This window comes from Haemorhous mexicanus, chromosome 20, assembly GCF_027477595.1.
Source record: "Haemorhous mexicanus isolate bHaeMex1 chromosome 20, bHaeMex1.pri, whole genome shotgun sequence".
NCBI lineage: Eukaryota > Metazoa > Chordata > Aves > Passeriformes > Fringillidae > Haemorhous > Haemorhous mexicanus.
In genome coordinates this window covers 5,918,200-5,934,421 of record NC_082360.1, presented here as the reverse complement: position 1 = coordinate 5,934,421, position 16,222 = coordinate 5,918,200, and the positions used below count along the sequence as shown (strand labels likewise).

General features: G+C 41.7%; 1 protein-coding gene across 2 annotated transcripts in view; it reads right to left on the bottom strand.

Moving 5' to 3' along the window:
• ABCC3 (ATP binding cassette subfamily C member 3) overlaps window positions 1-16,222 on the bottom strand; it is a 47,258-nt gene that overhangs the window by 2,488 nt on the left and 28,548 nt on the right. Inside the window, exons 12-28 of one of the 2 annotated variants that reach the window (XM_059864664.1) lie at window positions 15,437-15,640; window positions 14,071-14,217; window positions 13,593-13,680; window positions 12,738-12,804; window positions 11,484-11,610; window positions 10,998-11,174; window positions 10,017-10,184; window positions 9,114-9,297; window positions 8,105-8,210; window positions 7,262-7,415; window positions 5,638-5,845; window positions 4,566-4,876; window positions 3,636-3,835; window positions 3,411-3,537; window positions 2,325-2,426; window positions 1,235-1,381; window positions 272-430 (exon numbers count right to left, since the gene is read on the bottom strand). In XM_059864664.1, coding sequence (XP_059720647.1) covers window positions 272-430; window positions 1,235-1,381; window positions 2,325-2,426; window positions 3,411-3,537; window positions 3,636-3,835; window positions 4,566-4,876; window positions 5,638-5,845; window positions 7,262-7,415; window positions 8,105-8,210; window positions 9,114-9,297; window positions 10,017-10,184; window positions 10,998-11,174; window positions 11,484-11,610; window positions 12,738-12,804; window positions 13,593-13,680; window positions 14,071-14,217; window positions 15,437-15,640 — 2,676 coding nt within the window. Of the gene's footprint in view, window positions 1-271; window positions 431-1,234; window positions 1,382-2,324; window positions 2,427-3,410; window positions 3,538-3,635; window positions 3,836-4,565; window positions 4,877-5,637; window positions 5,846-7,261; window positions 7,416-8,104; window positions 8,211-9,113; window positions 9,298-10,016; window positions 10,185-10,997; window positions 11,175-11,483; window positions 11,627-12,737; window positions 12,805-13,592; window positions 13,681-14,070; window positions 14,218-15,436; window positions 15,641-16,222 lie in introns of those variants that run through there. The other variant, XM_059864665.1, reaches the window with a different exon arrangement.

Here is a 16,222-nt window from a genome sequence, read left to right as displayed (position 1 = left end):
AGGCTACTTCCCAATCCCATCTTCTCTGAAAATACTTTACATCATACACTTCCAACTCAACTTTCAGCTACAAAGATGGTTTATCCTAAATCCTTTTTTATCACCCAGTTTGACTGGTCCCATCCTGCCACCTTATAAAGTATAAATAGTTTGTTTTTCTGAAACAATTTTCTGAGTGTAACAAAACATCTTCCTCTTTGGATAAACCATTATTTATGGTTTGTTAAGCTGCTAGAAAACAGTCCTTCATTGTGACACACAGAAACAGTACCTGAGGAATAATTGTTAGCCTTGATCGAAGGTCATGGAGACCAATTTCTGAAATTTTCACACCATCAATCTTAATTTCCCCTTTTACAGCTTCCAGGATCCTAAAGAGGCAGAGCGTCATGGAGGACTTCCCTGCACCAGTTCTGCCAACAATTCCAATCTACAACAAATTGCAGGTTTAACAACAAAGCACATAGTTTAGAAGAAAACAACAGCCAACAAAAAACTCCCAAACAACCCCCCAAAATTCTTCTAAGAGGTTTGACTGAAGATCTGAATCTAAGAAAGAATGTCCCATCCTTCCTTACAAACCCTGGGTACACTGTGATATACTTATTCCCATTCCTGTAGTTGGAATGATATTCCATATAAGTATCACATGTCATGAATAAAATTAATAACACAGGCCTAGAGCCATCCTACATAACTTTGGGTGATTTGGGACACCTATGGTAGGTCCAGTCACTCAAGGAAAGAAATAAAGTCTCTCTAAGGGCAATTCCCACCTTATGGTAAGCACGTGTATTTCCATGCCAGAAGGATACTGTCATCCTGTCTGATTAGAATAAGGGCAATTCTATTTTTCAGCAATAGCCTGTTCAGGAAAGGACTTTCCCATGCTAATTATCCTGTCTCCAGCAGGCAAACCTTAGAACTTTCCATCAAAGCATGAAGAAATTACTCTCCCAGAATAAAAGCAATTTCCTGATCAAGAAAGCAAAGAATGTCATTTCCTTCCATACCAAAAATTTCACAGGGAAAGTCAAAGTGAAGAAAAAGCCCAGAAAGTCCCATGCAATTCACTCTACTGCTTTCCAGCCAGGATGCTGGCACATGGACAGCACAGGTGTCACAGCTGGCTCCTGCACTGGCATCAGTGTTCCTCTAGACCCTCTCCTCTACTCCACAGTTGTCACTGGAGGCCCAGAGCAAAGTTCTATCAGACATTCAGCTGGTAACTCACCTTTTCCCCACCATGCACTTGGAGGTTTAGATCCTTCAGCACCAGATCTAGGCCCTTCCTGTACCTCACTGAATAATTCACAAACTCCAGTTCTCCCTTGGATGGCCAGTTTTCTGGGGGACTCTTGCCCTCAATGATCCAGGGAGCCTGAGGGAAACAGAAGTCAGAAATGCTTCACACAGGCTTGAGAAAAAATAATTCATGATCAGAATAAAAGCATTTTATCTGATAAATGAAATCTCCATCATCAAATAAATTTCTAATAATGGGGAAAAAACATGGGGTCCTAAGTATCCACCCATCTGTTTTCGCTGTGAAGTTAACAGGAAAAAACTCTGAGCACAGAGGGATGAATTCTCAATGGATACGAATATTTTCCCATCAACTTTAACAGAACACTGCTAGTTTTCTGCCAGCTCAAGCTATGGTTTATAAAACATATCACACATCTTGTCTAGCTACCTTTTTTGTTCCAGGTTAAATATTTGATCTCCAGAACTGCAGCTCTCCTCCATTTCTTAATTCTTAGTGTGCACATAGGACTAACAAACCAGTGTGTCCAGAGAGCAACTTTCCTGGAACAGCTCCATCTGCCAGCTTCAGAAGTCTCTGGCAGCAAAGGTAGGCAATTGGATGATTTCCTGGATTAGCAGTACAGTGTTCCTAAAGATGATTTCTCATGGGAGGTGAGGACTGATTAAGTTGATTAAATTGAAGTACTATTGAAAACATGTGTAAGATCTGATAATTGTACTGCAGCTCTGCTCATGAGCAGGACCATGGAACACAGGTGAGACTGTGCATCAAACACTTCAAACACAAAGGGACCAATATCTGATGTGAAACTCATCTCCTATGCTACAGCCACTCACAACAGCAGAAAATGAGGTGCTAAGCACAGGCTGCATGACAGCAATAATAATTTGGAGCAATGATTGAATAAACTACAGTTCAGAGCATGACATTTGTTCAGGTTAAATGATAACTCAGAGCAGGAACCGTCTCTCAGGAGCCTCAAGAAAGACCATGTAAATGTGTGAATTAAAATTTTCATCTTGTTGCGGAGCATGCTGGACTTATGGAAGCTGACCTCTGTTTCAGTTTCTGAATACTCTTTTATTCTTTCCACAGCCACAATATTGGTTTCAAGTTCAGAAGTCATTCGGACCATCCAATTCAGAGACAAGGTCACCTTGGGGAAGACAAGGAACAAAATATCACCCACAGAGGAACAACACATATAATAAAAACCACACAACCAAAACAAAACCAAAACAAAGCTTCAAAACAAACAACCCTCCAACAAAACCAAAACAACTCCCCCCAAAACAACAACCCCCCCCAAAACAAACAAAACCCCAGCATGAACCAAACACCAAAAACCCCCAAAAAAGCCACAGAAAAACCTTACCCCAAAAAACCCCAACAACAGCAGACACTGCTATTGAGACATGGATTTACATTAATGCTACAAACGAGATAATTACCTTTGCATTAAAGTTAATACAGTTATTGGGACAAGAAATATACAGATTTTCAAGTGCTTGAATGTGAAGATTATGATGGTGTTTCTTGCTGATTTAACACTTGCCCCTCTCAAAAAAAGCTGGAAGGAAGTCATTCTCCAAATCATGTGTTTCACTGGAAAACTGCTAAAAGCAACTTTGCATACTCAGGGTATCTAAAATGCTTCTGGCAAGAGTGAGGCCATTAAATCTGCTACATTCTCCACAGCCTGGGTCACTACAGTTTGCCTTGTCTAATTATAAATCCTACCGATCTGCCTGTAATTACCTGGACACACCAATGTGCTAAACAGCAGGATTGATGCACAACACATTAGGCCACACTGCTCAAATGGTCTGTTCTTGATGTTCTGGCACTTTCTGTGTCTCTCATGTGCCACCCCTAAGGGTACTGGGGTGCAACACAGCCTTGATGCTCTCGAAGTGCCCTGAGATCCTCCTTCAAGTGAGCGTGCTGATGATTTCAGCATCCACTGTGAATCTCTGTTTTCCAAACATCCCACTACTCATTTTAATTATTCCCTTATTAACTCCAGCTTTAACATACACTTACATTATTACTAATATATCCACATATATATAAATATATATATGTGTGTGATATATCATCTACAAAAATGTACACCCCCCAATAAAGCTGTAACATGTACCTGTAACGCATAAGACACTGACAGTCCCACCAGGCCAGCATTCAGGCTGTTCCTACCAATCACAGCAAAAAGGGCAGCAAAGAGGACAATGCAGTTCCCCACAAACTCAACTCGGATGCCCAGCCACCTGGGAAGAATGCAGGGGTAAGCAGTATGAGAAAAGGTTGCCTGGGACCAATTTTGCAAACAGGGTTATTTAAGTGGAAACAAGAAATTATGTTTTACCTGTTTGACACTATGCCAGGATAATAACTCTTCTGATTTTCATCTACCTTCAGATCACTGATGTCCACGAAGGCCTTCACTCTCCTGTAGGCTCTGATGACACTGGCCCCTGACACAGTCTCTGAGAAGTGGGAATAGATAGGGGATCTGCTCACAGACTCCAGGCGCTTCAGCTGGCGGGAGGTTGCAACATAGAATCGCTGCCATTTTTCACAGGAAATTGAAAGGTTCATTAAATACTTTCAGTTTTTTAATCAACAGAGAAGAATTTCTTAGGTTAAGGATTTAAAGGAGATTGCTACTAATGCACTTCAACCCTCTAAAAATATTGTCCAAAATCAAGAAGAGTATCAAGAAAGTTACCCTTACATCATTTCACAAAAGAGTGTTGGGTAACTGCAATTTCTGTAGACTGAAAGTTGAATTTATCTATGTCCCTTTAAATTTAGTTAATATAATCAAGCAGAATTAATCCATTTGTAGGAGCCTCATTTTCCAAGAAAACAAACTGTGCATTTGCACCTCCATTATCAGGTCTCTATTTACAGTCTGTAAAATAAGCTTGAATATGGCTCAGAAATCAATAAAATTGATGCTTTCTATTTTCAACATTTTAATTCCTCACTACCTTGAAAACTTATCAGTATGTCAAATATATCCACACTTTAATATATTGACATGCACTGCAGTGCTGGCTCTAGCAGTAAGCTTACTTTTTATTACTTAAAAGCTAAAAAAGTTTATGTCTATCTATTTTATGGCCACATCTTGCAGGACATTTCTTTTTCTGAAAAAAATAAAAAAAGTTTTGTTTATACAAACACATAGCTACTTCAGGTATTTCCATTTTACCCCCAAATCAATGTTGTTTTCCCTAAAAAAAAAAGGAATGGAATAATTGCAATAGTTGTCACATATTTTTCCAGTTACCTGAACAAAGAAGTAGAGAACTGCCAGTGGGACTATAACCACAGCAAAGAGCGGAGTGCTTGCTATTATAACGATCATGGTGGACAAGGATGTGAAAAAGGTCCCCAGGAACATGAGGATGGTGGGTGGGATGACCTCATCGATGATGTAAATGTCCTTGGAGAAACGGTTGATGATGCGCCCAGTCGGGGTGGTGTCATAGAAGGACTGTGGGGTGCGGAATTTGTTCTCCAGCAGCGCAGCATGGAGGATCCGGGCAGCATTTATGCCCCCCATGGCCAGGGTGAAGGAGCAGATCAGCACTATGAGCCCTGGCAGGTGAGGAGCAGATGTGTTACCCCATGATGTCTACGATTCACAGCTTCCCTGACCCTTGACAGTTCCTGTTGTGCTCCAAGCTTGTTCTACTTCTCTTTATTCCCTGCCCACCCTCTCTTCCTGTGCACATCAACAGTGCATCCACTGCTGTCTAAGGCACAGGAACATCCACAGGATTCACCATCCTCTCTATGGAAAACAGACACACAACCATCTTCCTGCTGTTTTCCACAATCCTATATGATGTCCTAATGTTACAACTTCATCCCGACCCTTCATTCCCTTCTGCACTGAAGTTTTCATGTTTTCTTTCCAACTTGCCTCTCTCAAGCTATTACATCACCTGTTCAATCCCCTCCAAGGGCTTCATAACAAAATTAAAAGTGTTAGACTGTGTAGCTCAAGGTTACATGAGCGCCCTTGCTTATTATAGGAGTTGTGGGGCAATTTTCATAGAATCATAGAATGGTTTGGGTTGGAAGGGGCCTTTAAGATCACCCAGCTCCAACCCCAACACCACTATCCTAGGCTGCTCAGAGCTCCATCCAACCTGGCCTTGGGATACTTCCAGGGACGGGGCAGCCACAGCTTCTCTGGGCACCTTGTGCCAGGTCCTCACTTCCAGCACAATAAATAATTTCTTCCTAACATGTAATCTAAACTTACCATCCTTTTGGACCACTAGCAACTCGTGCCATGGCTTTGTGACCTAATACCTCATTCCAAAACACTGGGGCATTTTACCTGCCCTCACCTTGCAAGAGGCCCAGGGCAGCGTAGACCCCAATTCTCATGGCTGTGTTGCGCTGAGTCCCGTTTACTACCGGTTCATTGGTCCAGTCACTGAGCCACACGTTGGCCCCGATGGCAGCAGCATTTTGACAGCAATACAGGAAACAGATCACCAAAGAAATGACAGGGCTGACAGCCTTCATGTACTGCCAGAACACCGCTAGCTTTACCTGCAAAATCACACACTAAAGCTGATTTGCACAACCCACACAAGGAGTTTAGAGAGAATTACGAGATAGAAGCATTCTTTGTGAGAGGAACTGCTGACAAAACTTTAACACACTCTGACACCAGCCTAACTCAAAACTGCCCCAGCTCCTAAACACCACAGAGAAAGGTTCATCTGCCTGAGCTCCATGTCAGGATGATGGCTTTCAAAACAAGTCAGAAACCTCTCTGAAATACTCTTCTCCTCCATGTTGAGGATCGGTATTTCATTACTTTCGTGGGGTTTTAGTTTTTAAGACTATGCCAGAGGGGGGGAAAAAAAAGGAAAGAAAGAAGCCAGATCAAATAGCAATAAAGGATGGATAATAAGAATAGGAGCCAAGATTTTCAGGAAGTAGAAGCAACTTGGCAGGAGTATCATACTCAAGACAACTTTAAATGGCCTATTTAAGGAAAAGTGTTGAACATGCCTCCACTCTGCGTCTTCACAGCAACTTAAATGAGGTAGCAAATGCTAATGCAATCCAACAAGAACATAAACAGATTATGTTTATGGCAAGAAGTGAAGGTGCTGTCTCTAAGGTAGTGCAAAAAGGCAGAGAAAGGCACAGAAGCAAAATGAGACAGACACTCAGGACAAAACTCAGTGCTTAGAAAAAAGCATAAGGAGGATTAATTAAAAGAACAAGTGTTGTTGATTAGTGACTTTGAAGGCTAAAATAATCCACAGAAAAAGCAGGTCTGTGCCATGGACCATGTACATCAGATTAAACAGGACACACTGAGCCTTCTGAAGTGAAGGGAAGGGGCTTTTTTTAAATCAAACCTCCCTGCTCCTCTTCCATCTGCTGCTCCTTTCTGCTTCTTTCTTTGACTTTTGTGTTCCCATCTTCTCTTTTTTCTTACTCCCATTTCTCTCCCTGGCCCTACTCAGGAGGAATACAGCCCCTTTGTACCTACAAGCACAAAGTGCTCTGTACTTGGGTTGGCAGGTATTTAGGCAGAACAGCCTCACTGGCACCCAGAGGCAGCTGGTTTGTGTAACCCAGTGCGGCAGCTGGAGTCAGCAGCAGCCAAACAGTTTAAAAACCAACAGTGCTGAAAGCTCTGTGAGACAAAGGTAGGGCTGATGGAATGCAGGGCTCTGCAGTGTTGGGTGACTGTGGAGGGAAATGGAAGAGATTATTTTTTCCTTTTTTTTTGTTCTCCTAAGTATATAGAGCTACCTAGATGTCAAAATCTCTGCCAAAATCCCTAAACTGAATGGTCAGTGGCCACCAGATTAATGCCTAAAGCCTGCAGTTGTGATTTATACACATATTTAACAGAACTGGATCTAATGTTAAAATAAAGGGGATTTTTTTTTTAAACAGAAAAAAAACCAAGGTAGAAAAGGAGAGGGGGGAATCAAACCATACCGTGCCTGTTTCAGTGGTTTCAGCCTGAATAAGTTTCTCATTAGCACTTTTTCTTGGAAGAGGAGGCTCTGCTGGCTTCTTCTCACAGACTCTTCGTTTTGTTGACATTTTGTTGGGACATTCTCCTCCCTCAGAAGACACTACACTAAGTTGCCTAGTTAAAACAAAGGAGTCATTGGGAGAAAAAGGGCATATTGTGGCAGTGCTAAGGCAAGGCTGGGATGTAGTGAATTGGATTTATTCCCAGCTCTTCCACTAAGTTCCCATGCCAGCCTCACTCACAGCTGTGGGTGCTTCTTTCACCTCTCTGCATGTTCAGGGATGCCAGAAATACAGGATCTAAGAAAGGCCTTTCCTAAAGAACTCAGGCTCTGCCACAGCCTTTAGAGGCTTCATGGCAAGGCAGACATTTCAAACTAAACCCTGAGCTTCTCTGTTTCCATATCAGCAGTAGCTGGACAGCACCTATGGGTATGATTATAAAAACCTTCAAAGATTTCCAAGGCTCCCAATGGAAAGGTGCAATGAAAGGACTTTATTTTTCACACATCTGGCAGCAGTTCACCATTGTGTGGGTAAATACACACAGTGGTGTTTGTTACCTGAGAACCAGAGAGCTGCTTTTAGAAATTAGTTCAGTCCAGACTGAAAAGAATACTGAAGGAATAGATGTTTGATCTTCTTGTGTGTTCACATTTATTTTTAAAAGGATACTAAACCGATTTATTTATGAGAGGAAATCGAGGAAACTGAAGCCCAGATGGAAAAGCAGAATGTGATTGACAACTGAAAGATGTTTTTTACCCCAGACACAGACTAGAAAAGCAAGGACCTCGTGTTTACCTAAGAAACTGTTTGCGGACCTCATTTGTCACAGGCTCGTTATCGGCCAGGTCTGTGTGGATGCTCAGGGTGTCTTCAGCCAGCAGCACTTCCTCCTCCTCCAGCACTGCAAGACAAGATCACACCTCAATTTTCTGTCATATGAAAGCACAGAGAAAGATGGATATAAAAAGGAAGAGTCATGAAAACAAAATCCCTCCCAGTAAAATCATAGTGCATAAGCTCCCCCCAGCTTTGTGTATATCCCTTCTGTGCATCACTTCTAACGAAATTGCAAAGATCTTTTGAGTAGGTTGGCTGCCAAATGCATTTTTGTCACATTGCTTTAACCCATCAGAATCCCAGGCTATTGCCTGTGTTAAGAGTTGGTTCTAGCTAAATTCACTTATTGGACACATTCTAGGCATGAGCCTGGGCTGGGGGAGTCACATCAGGAGTCCTGCAAGCCTGTGCTGTGGCTGGAAGGTGCCATGCATGCTCCTTCCACCAGGCTGGAGAGCAGCAGTGCTGTATTAACAGAGCATGAAAATACTATCACCCAGGGGAAAAATCCACCAGAATGCTTTTATCTTGCATCATTTTGTCAGAATCAAACCAAGGTGAAAAGCAACCCAAAATTAAAATTTCATTTGGACTTTGCTATATGAAAAATACCCCAATCACATATAAAAACACACCAGACTCTAGGTAGCCCCTTTCATAGCAAGCCCAGTTTATTCTTGGCTACTGTCTCTTCTTGCTGAGCTTGACATTTCTAATTGTAAAATAAATTCCCAAGTTTAAAATAATTTCTAAGACAAGATTGCTTTCTTCTAGGACAAGCCACACAAAATTTTGAAAGATATTCGTGAAAAGATTTCTCAGTAATACAGACCTGGCCACTGACAATAATTTTCACAGTAGTACAGAAAGGCAAATGCCATGAAGAACCAGGGGACACTTTACAGAGAAAATATCTGTAATCTTGTTGAGAGAAGAAAACATGTTTTTAAAAAAAATAATACTATACTTGTTGGTTCATCCTCTTCAATGTCTTCATCCAGTGCATAATTCCGGAGGAATTCTGCAAAGGCCTTGTTTTGTTTCAGAAGCTCTTGGTAAGATCCCATTTCAGAGATTTTGCCATCTACCAGGACAAATATATGGTCTACCTGAGGCAGGAAGCTAATGCCATGGGTTACCAGGATTCGGGTCTGGATAGGGAAAAGGAAAAAAAAAAACCACATATCCTTCATTTGCACTGTGGGGACTGACAGTACTCAGCAAGCCAAATACATTTTTGGGACAGGGAATGAATTATTGTGTCAAGCTGAAATGCCCAGTGAAATAACACTGTCTACATTAGGCAAATCAGCTTGGCATGATGTACATGAACTCACTTTGTTCCTACTGCTGACAAAAACAGAGAGGAAAGTAAGCACACTGAATTATCATTCCCTCCTTCCCTTATGATGATTTTCTTTGCAGCCCCTCCCTTTTGAGCTTCGAGATGATCTGAGAAGATGGCAGCAGGAGTGGAAGGTGCAGCGAAATCACTGAAGTTTGGGTTGTTGTTGCCAAAATCCTCTGTAACATCCGTATTTGGTGCAGCTTCCTGGCTGCGCTGCCCCCAAGAAACAACAATTAACACCACCAGCCTGTGCACGTTCCCTTGTTTTTTGCAGATCTTGTAGAGGAGGGAGTTTAAAAGACAGGACAGGATTCTGCCTATACATGTTCTGACCAGACCACAGCATTCCTGGACATGTGTGAGCAGCGTTTCGCCACAGCCTGGGCTGTGAGGAAAGGTACCCACGTTGCCAGCTACAGACAGAATTTCAGGAAGGAGCTGTCACTCAGGCCTGGGCAGTGAAACAGCTTCTGTGTTCCTGAGCTTGTGTGCATTTTTAAGAGGATCTAAACAGCAGCTTACTTTTCCCTTCAGGACCCCATCCGGGCCGATGACTTTGTCAAAGATGTGCTTGGCCACGTGCGAGTCCACAGCGGAGAGGGGATCATCCAGCAGGAAAATATCTGAGCTGCTGTACACGGCACGGGCCAGGCTCACACGCTGCCGCTGCCCCCCTGACAGGTTGATGCCCTGGAGAGAGACAGGAGAGAACAAAACTTGCCACACAAAAGCTCTGACTTCTCATGGTTCTCACCTAGTCTGGCACTTGGGTGCTAAATTGAAACATGAAACGCTGAAGAGAATAACCCACCCAGAGACAGGCACAGAATGCCTCTAGATCTGCCTGTTCATTGCCAAACTTTCTGCTCACCCAGCAAACTGGAGATGCAGTAAATCTCTTTTTAATAAGCTCCTAAAGGGAACTGTTAAAACACAAAACTACAAAAAGCAAAACTGTCAACCAGGATGTAAAATGCAATTTTCAAAGCAGGGCTGTGGCACATGGAACATCTTCCACATATTTCCTTTTACACACAAATCCCCATCTCCACACCATTTCATGTAATCTAGCTCAAACTCAGTAGCCTATGAAAAAAGAATATCTTTGTTGGTAAAGACAGAATCTTTTTTTTTTCACTTGAAGCACAACCATCTGTTCCCTCCCTTTTTATCCCTACAGGAAAAAGAAGGCCTTCAGTGATTCTGGACATATGCACCTTTACAATTCATGACAAATAGAGGGCACTCTGATTTTCCAGGGCTGGATGTATAAATTCTGCACCACAATACACACACAAGCCTGAAGTTAAGAAAACGTTCAAGTCAAGTGCTTTCCAGACAACTGCCCTGCATGTTTTGGTGTTGATTGTAGCAGGGATGCCATTGTGAAGATCAAATCAAATGAAGTGCTGACTTTACAGTATTCTCTCCTTAGCTAGAGCAGGAATCACCAGGGAGGGCTGACTTGAAAAAAAAAAAAAAAAATCAACCTAAAAAAATTACCTTCTCTCCTATCTCAGTTTGATCTCCCCCTGGCAGCACTTCTAGATCAGTTTTTAAAGCACAGGCCTCCAGGGCATCTTGGTATTTTTCCTCATTAGGAGCTTGGCCAAACAAAATGTTATCTTTCAGCGTGGCATTCTGGATCCAGGCTTGTTGAGGCACATAAGCAACAGAACCCTAGAAAAAGGAGAGAGAAAATCTCTGACTCATAACAAGCAGGAATTCATGCTCTGAGTAAGATCTTCAGCATGTACATGGTTTCTATGCATTCACATTATATGTATATGTGTGCTAACTGCTCATGTATCATTGATTAAATCAGGAAACTATCCTTATATAAAACTGGACAAAACTCAAACATGCAGACAAGCTGCCAGAGGAGCAACTAGAATTCCCTCTGGAGCCTGAGGTGCATTCTAAGCAAGGGCAGGCATAAGCAGCACATTTTCTTACTATCATTAAATGGTTTCATAAAAAAACACCAACCTTCACAGCCACTTCTCCTTCCAGCTTTTCCATCTCACCCAGGAGAGCAGACACCAGAGAAGACTTCCCACAGCCAACATGGCCAACAATGGCAACCAAAGAACCACTGGGGATCAACATATTGATACTGTGGAGGAAATAAGCTGGAAATTAATTGAACATTAGTTTACTAAAGACATCAGGGGTCTTTAAACCAGGGCTGAAATACACAGTCACAGTCTGACTGGATATAATAGGCAAAGATTGGTCACTGGTTTTCTCCTCCCTTTCTTCCATACAATCAACTGTAACCAGAACTTGAGGAGCAAATGAAAACCCAGCATAATTTATCTTGCTGGCTGCTAAAGCAGTAGGATTGTTAACAAGCCTTCTAAGACTCTTTGCTGTGTTGTATCAATCCATCAGCAAGTCAAATTGAGTTAATAAGCATTTTGAAAACAGACAATCTTCCAGAAGTATTTTGGTGCTTGATTTTAAAACCAAAAGCAAATGTACAAAAGTAGTGAGTGAATACATCCCATCTAAAAATGTTCAAGCCACTTCAGAACTATATTTCCTGTGGTGGTAAATAGGATTCACAATGACACAAGAAAAACAGGACTTCCCCAATTAAAATCCTTTACTGTTTTCCCCACTGTGTTCTTAAAGGTACTACTTTAGGCCCTGAAGGTGAACTGATACAGAAATGACTGACAGAGACACAGTCTCTTTGCTGCCAAAGCGCTTTTCACTAGTGAAATCAAGCCAAACTTCTATTTGCATATATCCTGATGCATAACAGAAGGTATATATGCTTCCAGGCAAATTTTGTTTCTGTTAATTCAAGTAGGCAAATGCAGAAAACATTCACCCCCACAGTCTGAAGATGGCCTTTCTACTGCCACAGAGATGAATCTGCCACAAGCCTCTTCAAGGAACAGACCACTGCTGGGACACCTAGGTCCAAACACAGACATCCTAACTGCCTTCAAAATCCATCAGATCAATCTGATTTATACAATGCTTTGGTTAAAAAGTGCCTATTTAAGGAATTTATGGAGCCTGTCTTTCTATTTTATGCTGGTTCCTGTGGAGTTACAGCCTTACAGCTCTGTTCTATAAAGCTTAAAGACCATGAGGCACAAGCTCCATGTTTTAAAGGCGAAGAGATGCTGACATGTGATGCATTGTTCTTACCAGACACCTTTCAAACAGGCCTCTCAAGAGCCAGAGACCAGGTAGGTATTGTAGTGCAACTGCACAAAGAAATCTTACTCTTTCAGTGTTGGCTTAAGCTCCTTTCCCCAGCTGAACGTCGCATTTCTTACACTGATGGCACTGCCTGTGTGGCAAAAACACAACAACAGGAGGGGCAGGAAATGTGTTACTCACAACAGCATAACTGAGAACAGGCTGACAGAGGGATTTTTATTTACTGCACTTCCCTTTTCTGCTGGCATGGGAAGCACACGCTCATGCACATGGGAAGCACAGGTTTCTTCACAGTGAAAATAACTGACTGTCACTTCAGCTGTAGACTGTGACCTGACAGATCTAGGGAGCCAAAAAGATGCCCTGCTTCACCCTGCCCTGGTGGGGCTGCTCCCAACATGTGCTGCTCAGCATCACTGCAACTTTACTTCAGAAACTCTTTTCAAATCAGTAGGAGATCACTGCATGCTGTTTACTTTGATTTATCAGATTAACTTTGACACTCTGCAGCCTTTTGCTTGCCATACCCAGCTTGCTCAACTGTTTGGGGCTACTTCTGTCTTGAACAGAAGTAATCAAAACTGTTCACAAAGTTCTTGAGCATTTGTGCAGTGTGAAAGGTTTGAAAGAGTCTTGCTGTCCATAGTCAGCAGATGCACTCCACATTCAGTGCTGTTAGCATCTGGTACACTGCAGATGCAAACTCAGGGCCAACCAGCTCAGAAATATGGCCAGAAACTTTTCTGATTTCCACACAGCCTGAACACCAAACACTTTTCAGAGCAGGAGATTCTTCCCTTTTTTTAAACCCAAAATTACCATTGTTATTTTCTTTTTGGCTTTTTTCATAGCTCAACCAGTCCAAGAGAGATAAGTCTGCTGCATTTGCATAGTTAAGAAAAAAAACAACATCTTTACCTGGCGCAATCACTTTTGTTTCCACACAATTTGGATTAAGTTCATCATGACTCAGGAACTGCTGAATTCTCTTTAGGGAAACGCTTGTCTAGGAAAAGAATGTGGCATTATTTCATCATTCTTTTAATGAGGACTTAATACTCTTACTACTGAAAAAGCAAGCATATGCACAATGCCTTGAGCTTCCATGGGCTTCCTGAACAGTGAGTCATTCTTCCCCTTCAATGAGTCTTATGCTGGGATTCAAGATTTTAACAGTGAAATTTCTCACACCATGCTGACTTTATCAGAGCAGAGCAAAATTCACACAGGCTCACTCAGAAGATGTCAGACTTTCCAATGCAGGACAGCAGGAAAGGATATTGAAGGAAAAAGCAGCTAACAGGCAGATGCAAGGGATCTCTGCATTCCAGAAAACAAGGATATGTTCTTTCAGTTCAAGTTTTTCAGAACAACCTGTGCTCCAGGCCCTCCTTACCTGTGCAATGTTGCTAATGACTTGTGGAAGCATATTGAGGGGAAACTTCAAGATATTGAACAAGGACAGGGAGACAAAAGCCTTTTCTGCATCCAGGATGTTCTTCTCATCCACAGAGACATACACAGCAAATGTTGTCAATGCTACCTGAAAGCCAGAAAGGGAGTTTACTGCAAGATGTCTGGTATATTCTGACATTTTTAAAGTACTCAATCCTGACAGGCATCTTGGAAATAAAAGTACCAACCACAAAACTGGGAAAATTCCTTGTTTCTGACCTTTTCAACATGCTTTAAAAACGTCAAGTCCTAAGTGGACAAGTAGGTACAGAAAAAGGGCTCACAAAATAAAAGACTTGTCAGATTTCTAGTGGCTACATTCTGTTGAACTAAAAATTTCAAGAGGTGAACTACAGGACTTGGGTAAATAAAAAGGAAAAGCTGTTATCAGGTTGTGGTTTCTTCCAGCTCCACCCAAGCAAATTTTCCCATTGTAAACTGCAGGCTAAGCAAATGAGATTCACCTATCAGTAGAGAAGGAAGTGAAATCCAAGTTATTTGCTGGTTTGCTGTATAACAGGGGCCATCCACTGTGGAAGGATCATCCTGTGCAGCAAACTGGCAATGAGCAGGAACAGGAATGTGCACTGAAGGAAGTGCAATGACTTTAAGGAACTACCAAAGGGACAGAACCTTCAGGCTGATCAGATAATTCCTGCAGGGCTGGGCCTCAGATCTCAAGAAAAGCTGGCTGGGAATAGTTTTGACCACGGACTTATCTGAATGGTTTTATTCACCAAAACCCTTTCTGCAAAAGGTATCACAGTCCACTGAAGTAGAAAATAGAGGAAAAGACAAAATTGAGGAAAATGCATTTCAGAGTTGGTAACATTATCATTTGGGCTTCAGTTTTCACATTAAATCTTTTTTGAGCTGTAGAATAATTTAACAACTCCCTCTCTCACTAAAACAAGCAGAGCACTGCAACACAAAGGTAGAAATGAGAGCTAAAGACAGACGTTGCCCTGGCTGACTTAATTAAAGATTCTTTTGCTATTTTGCTATTCACAGATCTCTCTGAGGTTTCAAATTCTAGTTTTATTTTGTTATGGGAAATACTTTGAAGTGGTTGGAAATTCTCCTGTGACAGCTATTCCCAGCTTTCACTGGCAGGCTTTATCACAAAACACTTTAATACTGATTAACAAAGGGCTCTCGAGAACAGGGAACTCTGCATCAAAGGATGTGAATAATTTATTCAAAAACTTTACATTTTATTTCTATGTACATTAGCAAGCAGAAAGCCTCAGGCTTATCCTTCAAGGGTACACTTATACAGCTTAGAGAGCCATGCAAATTTAATTTACCAGGAAGGGTGCGCTGATCCAGGCAAAGGTGGACAAAGAGTTGAGATAGGCAGATTTTTTCAAAACTTTCAGTTCATTCTTCCGTATCTCCAGGACCTTTTCTGAAAAGGATGGTTCCCAAGCATAGAGCTTCAGCACCTTGATGCCACCCAGGATCTCATTCATTAATTTAATGCGGGAGTCTTTGTATCGCATTTGTTCCACCTGGGTTATTGGTAAACACAGGAGACAGAGTCACAGCCCAGACCACAGGAGAGTTTTCAACATATGTATCACAGCTGTGGTGGCCCGCAGGCTACTTCTGAAGAGGATGCAAAAGGTAATTACAGAAAGCCAGACTGTTATCAGCTTATTGTGCAAATTAAAGTCTACCTCTAGAGACATGAGAAATCAAAAGAAATGCCTGGAAAGCAGAGTACAAAAGCTTTCCACTCATTTTAACTCTTAAGAGCTGCATTTTTAAACCATCTTAAAGAAAGATTCAGCCACTTCACAAAAAACCACCCTATAATTTCCTTTGATTTCTTCAGATTTTTTTCTTCCTTGTTTGCACATTTTATTTCTTATCCCTTGAAAATTGTGGCTACTTCTAGGGGTTTTTTTCTATGTATTAAAATACAGTGTTTCATTCAGTTACTAAAATAAAAACATCCCTGCTCAAATTTATAGACAAAATTCACACACGTATGCACAGCAATTTATGCATCTTATAATGGGCAGAGGAGAAAAGGAATGTTACTACTAACATGTCAGCATCCAAGAGATTTAAAAAGCCTGTATGTCTCT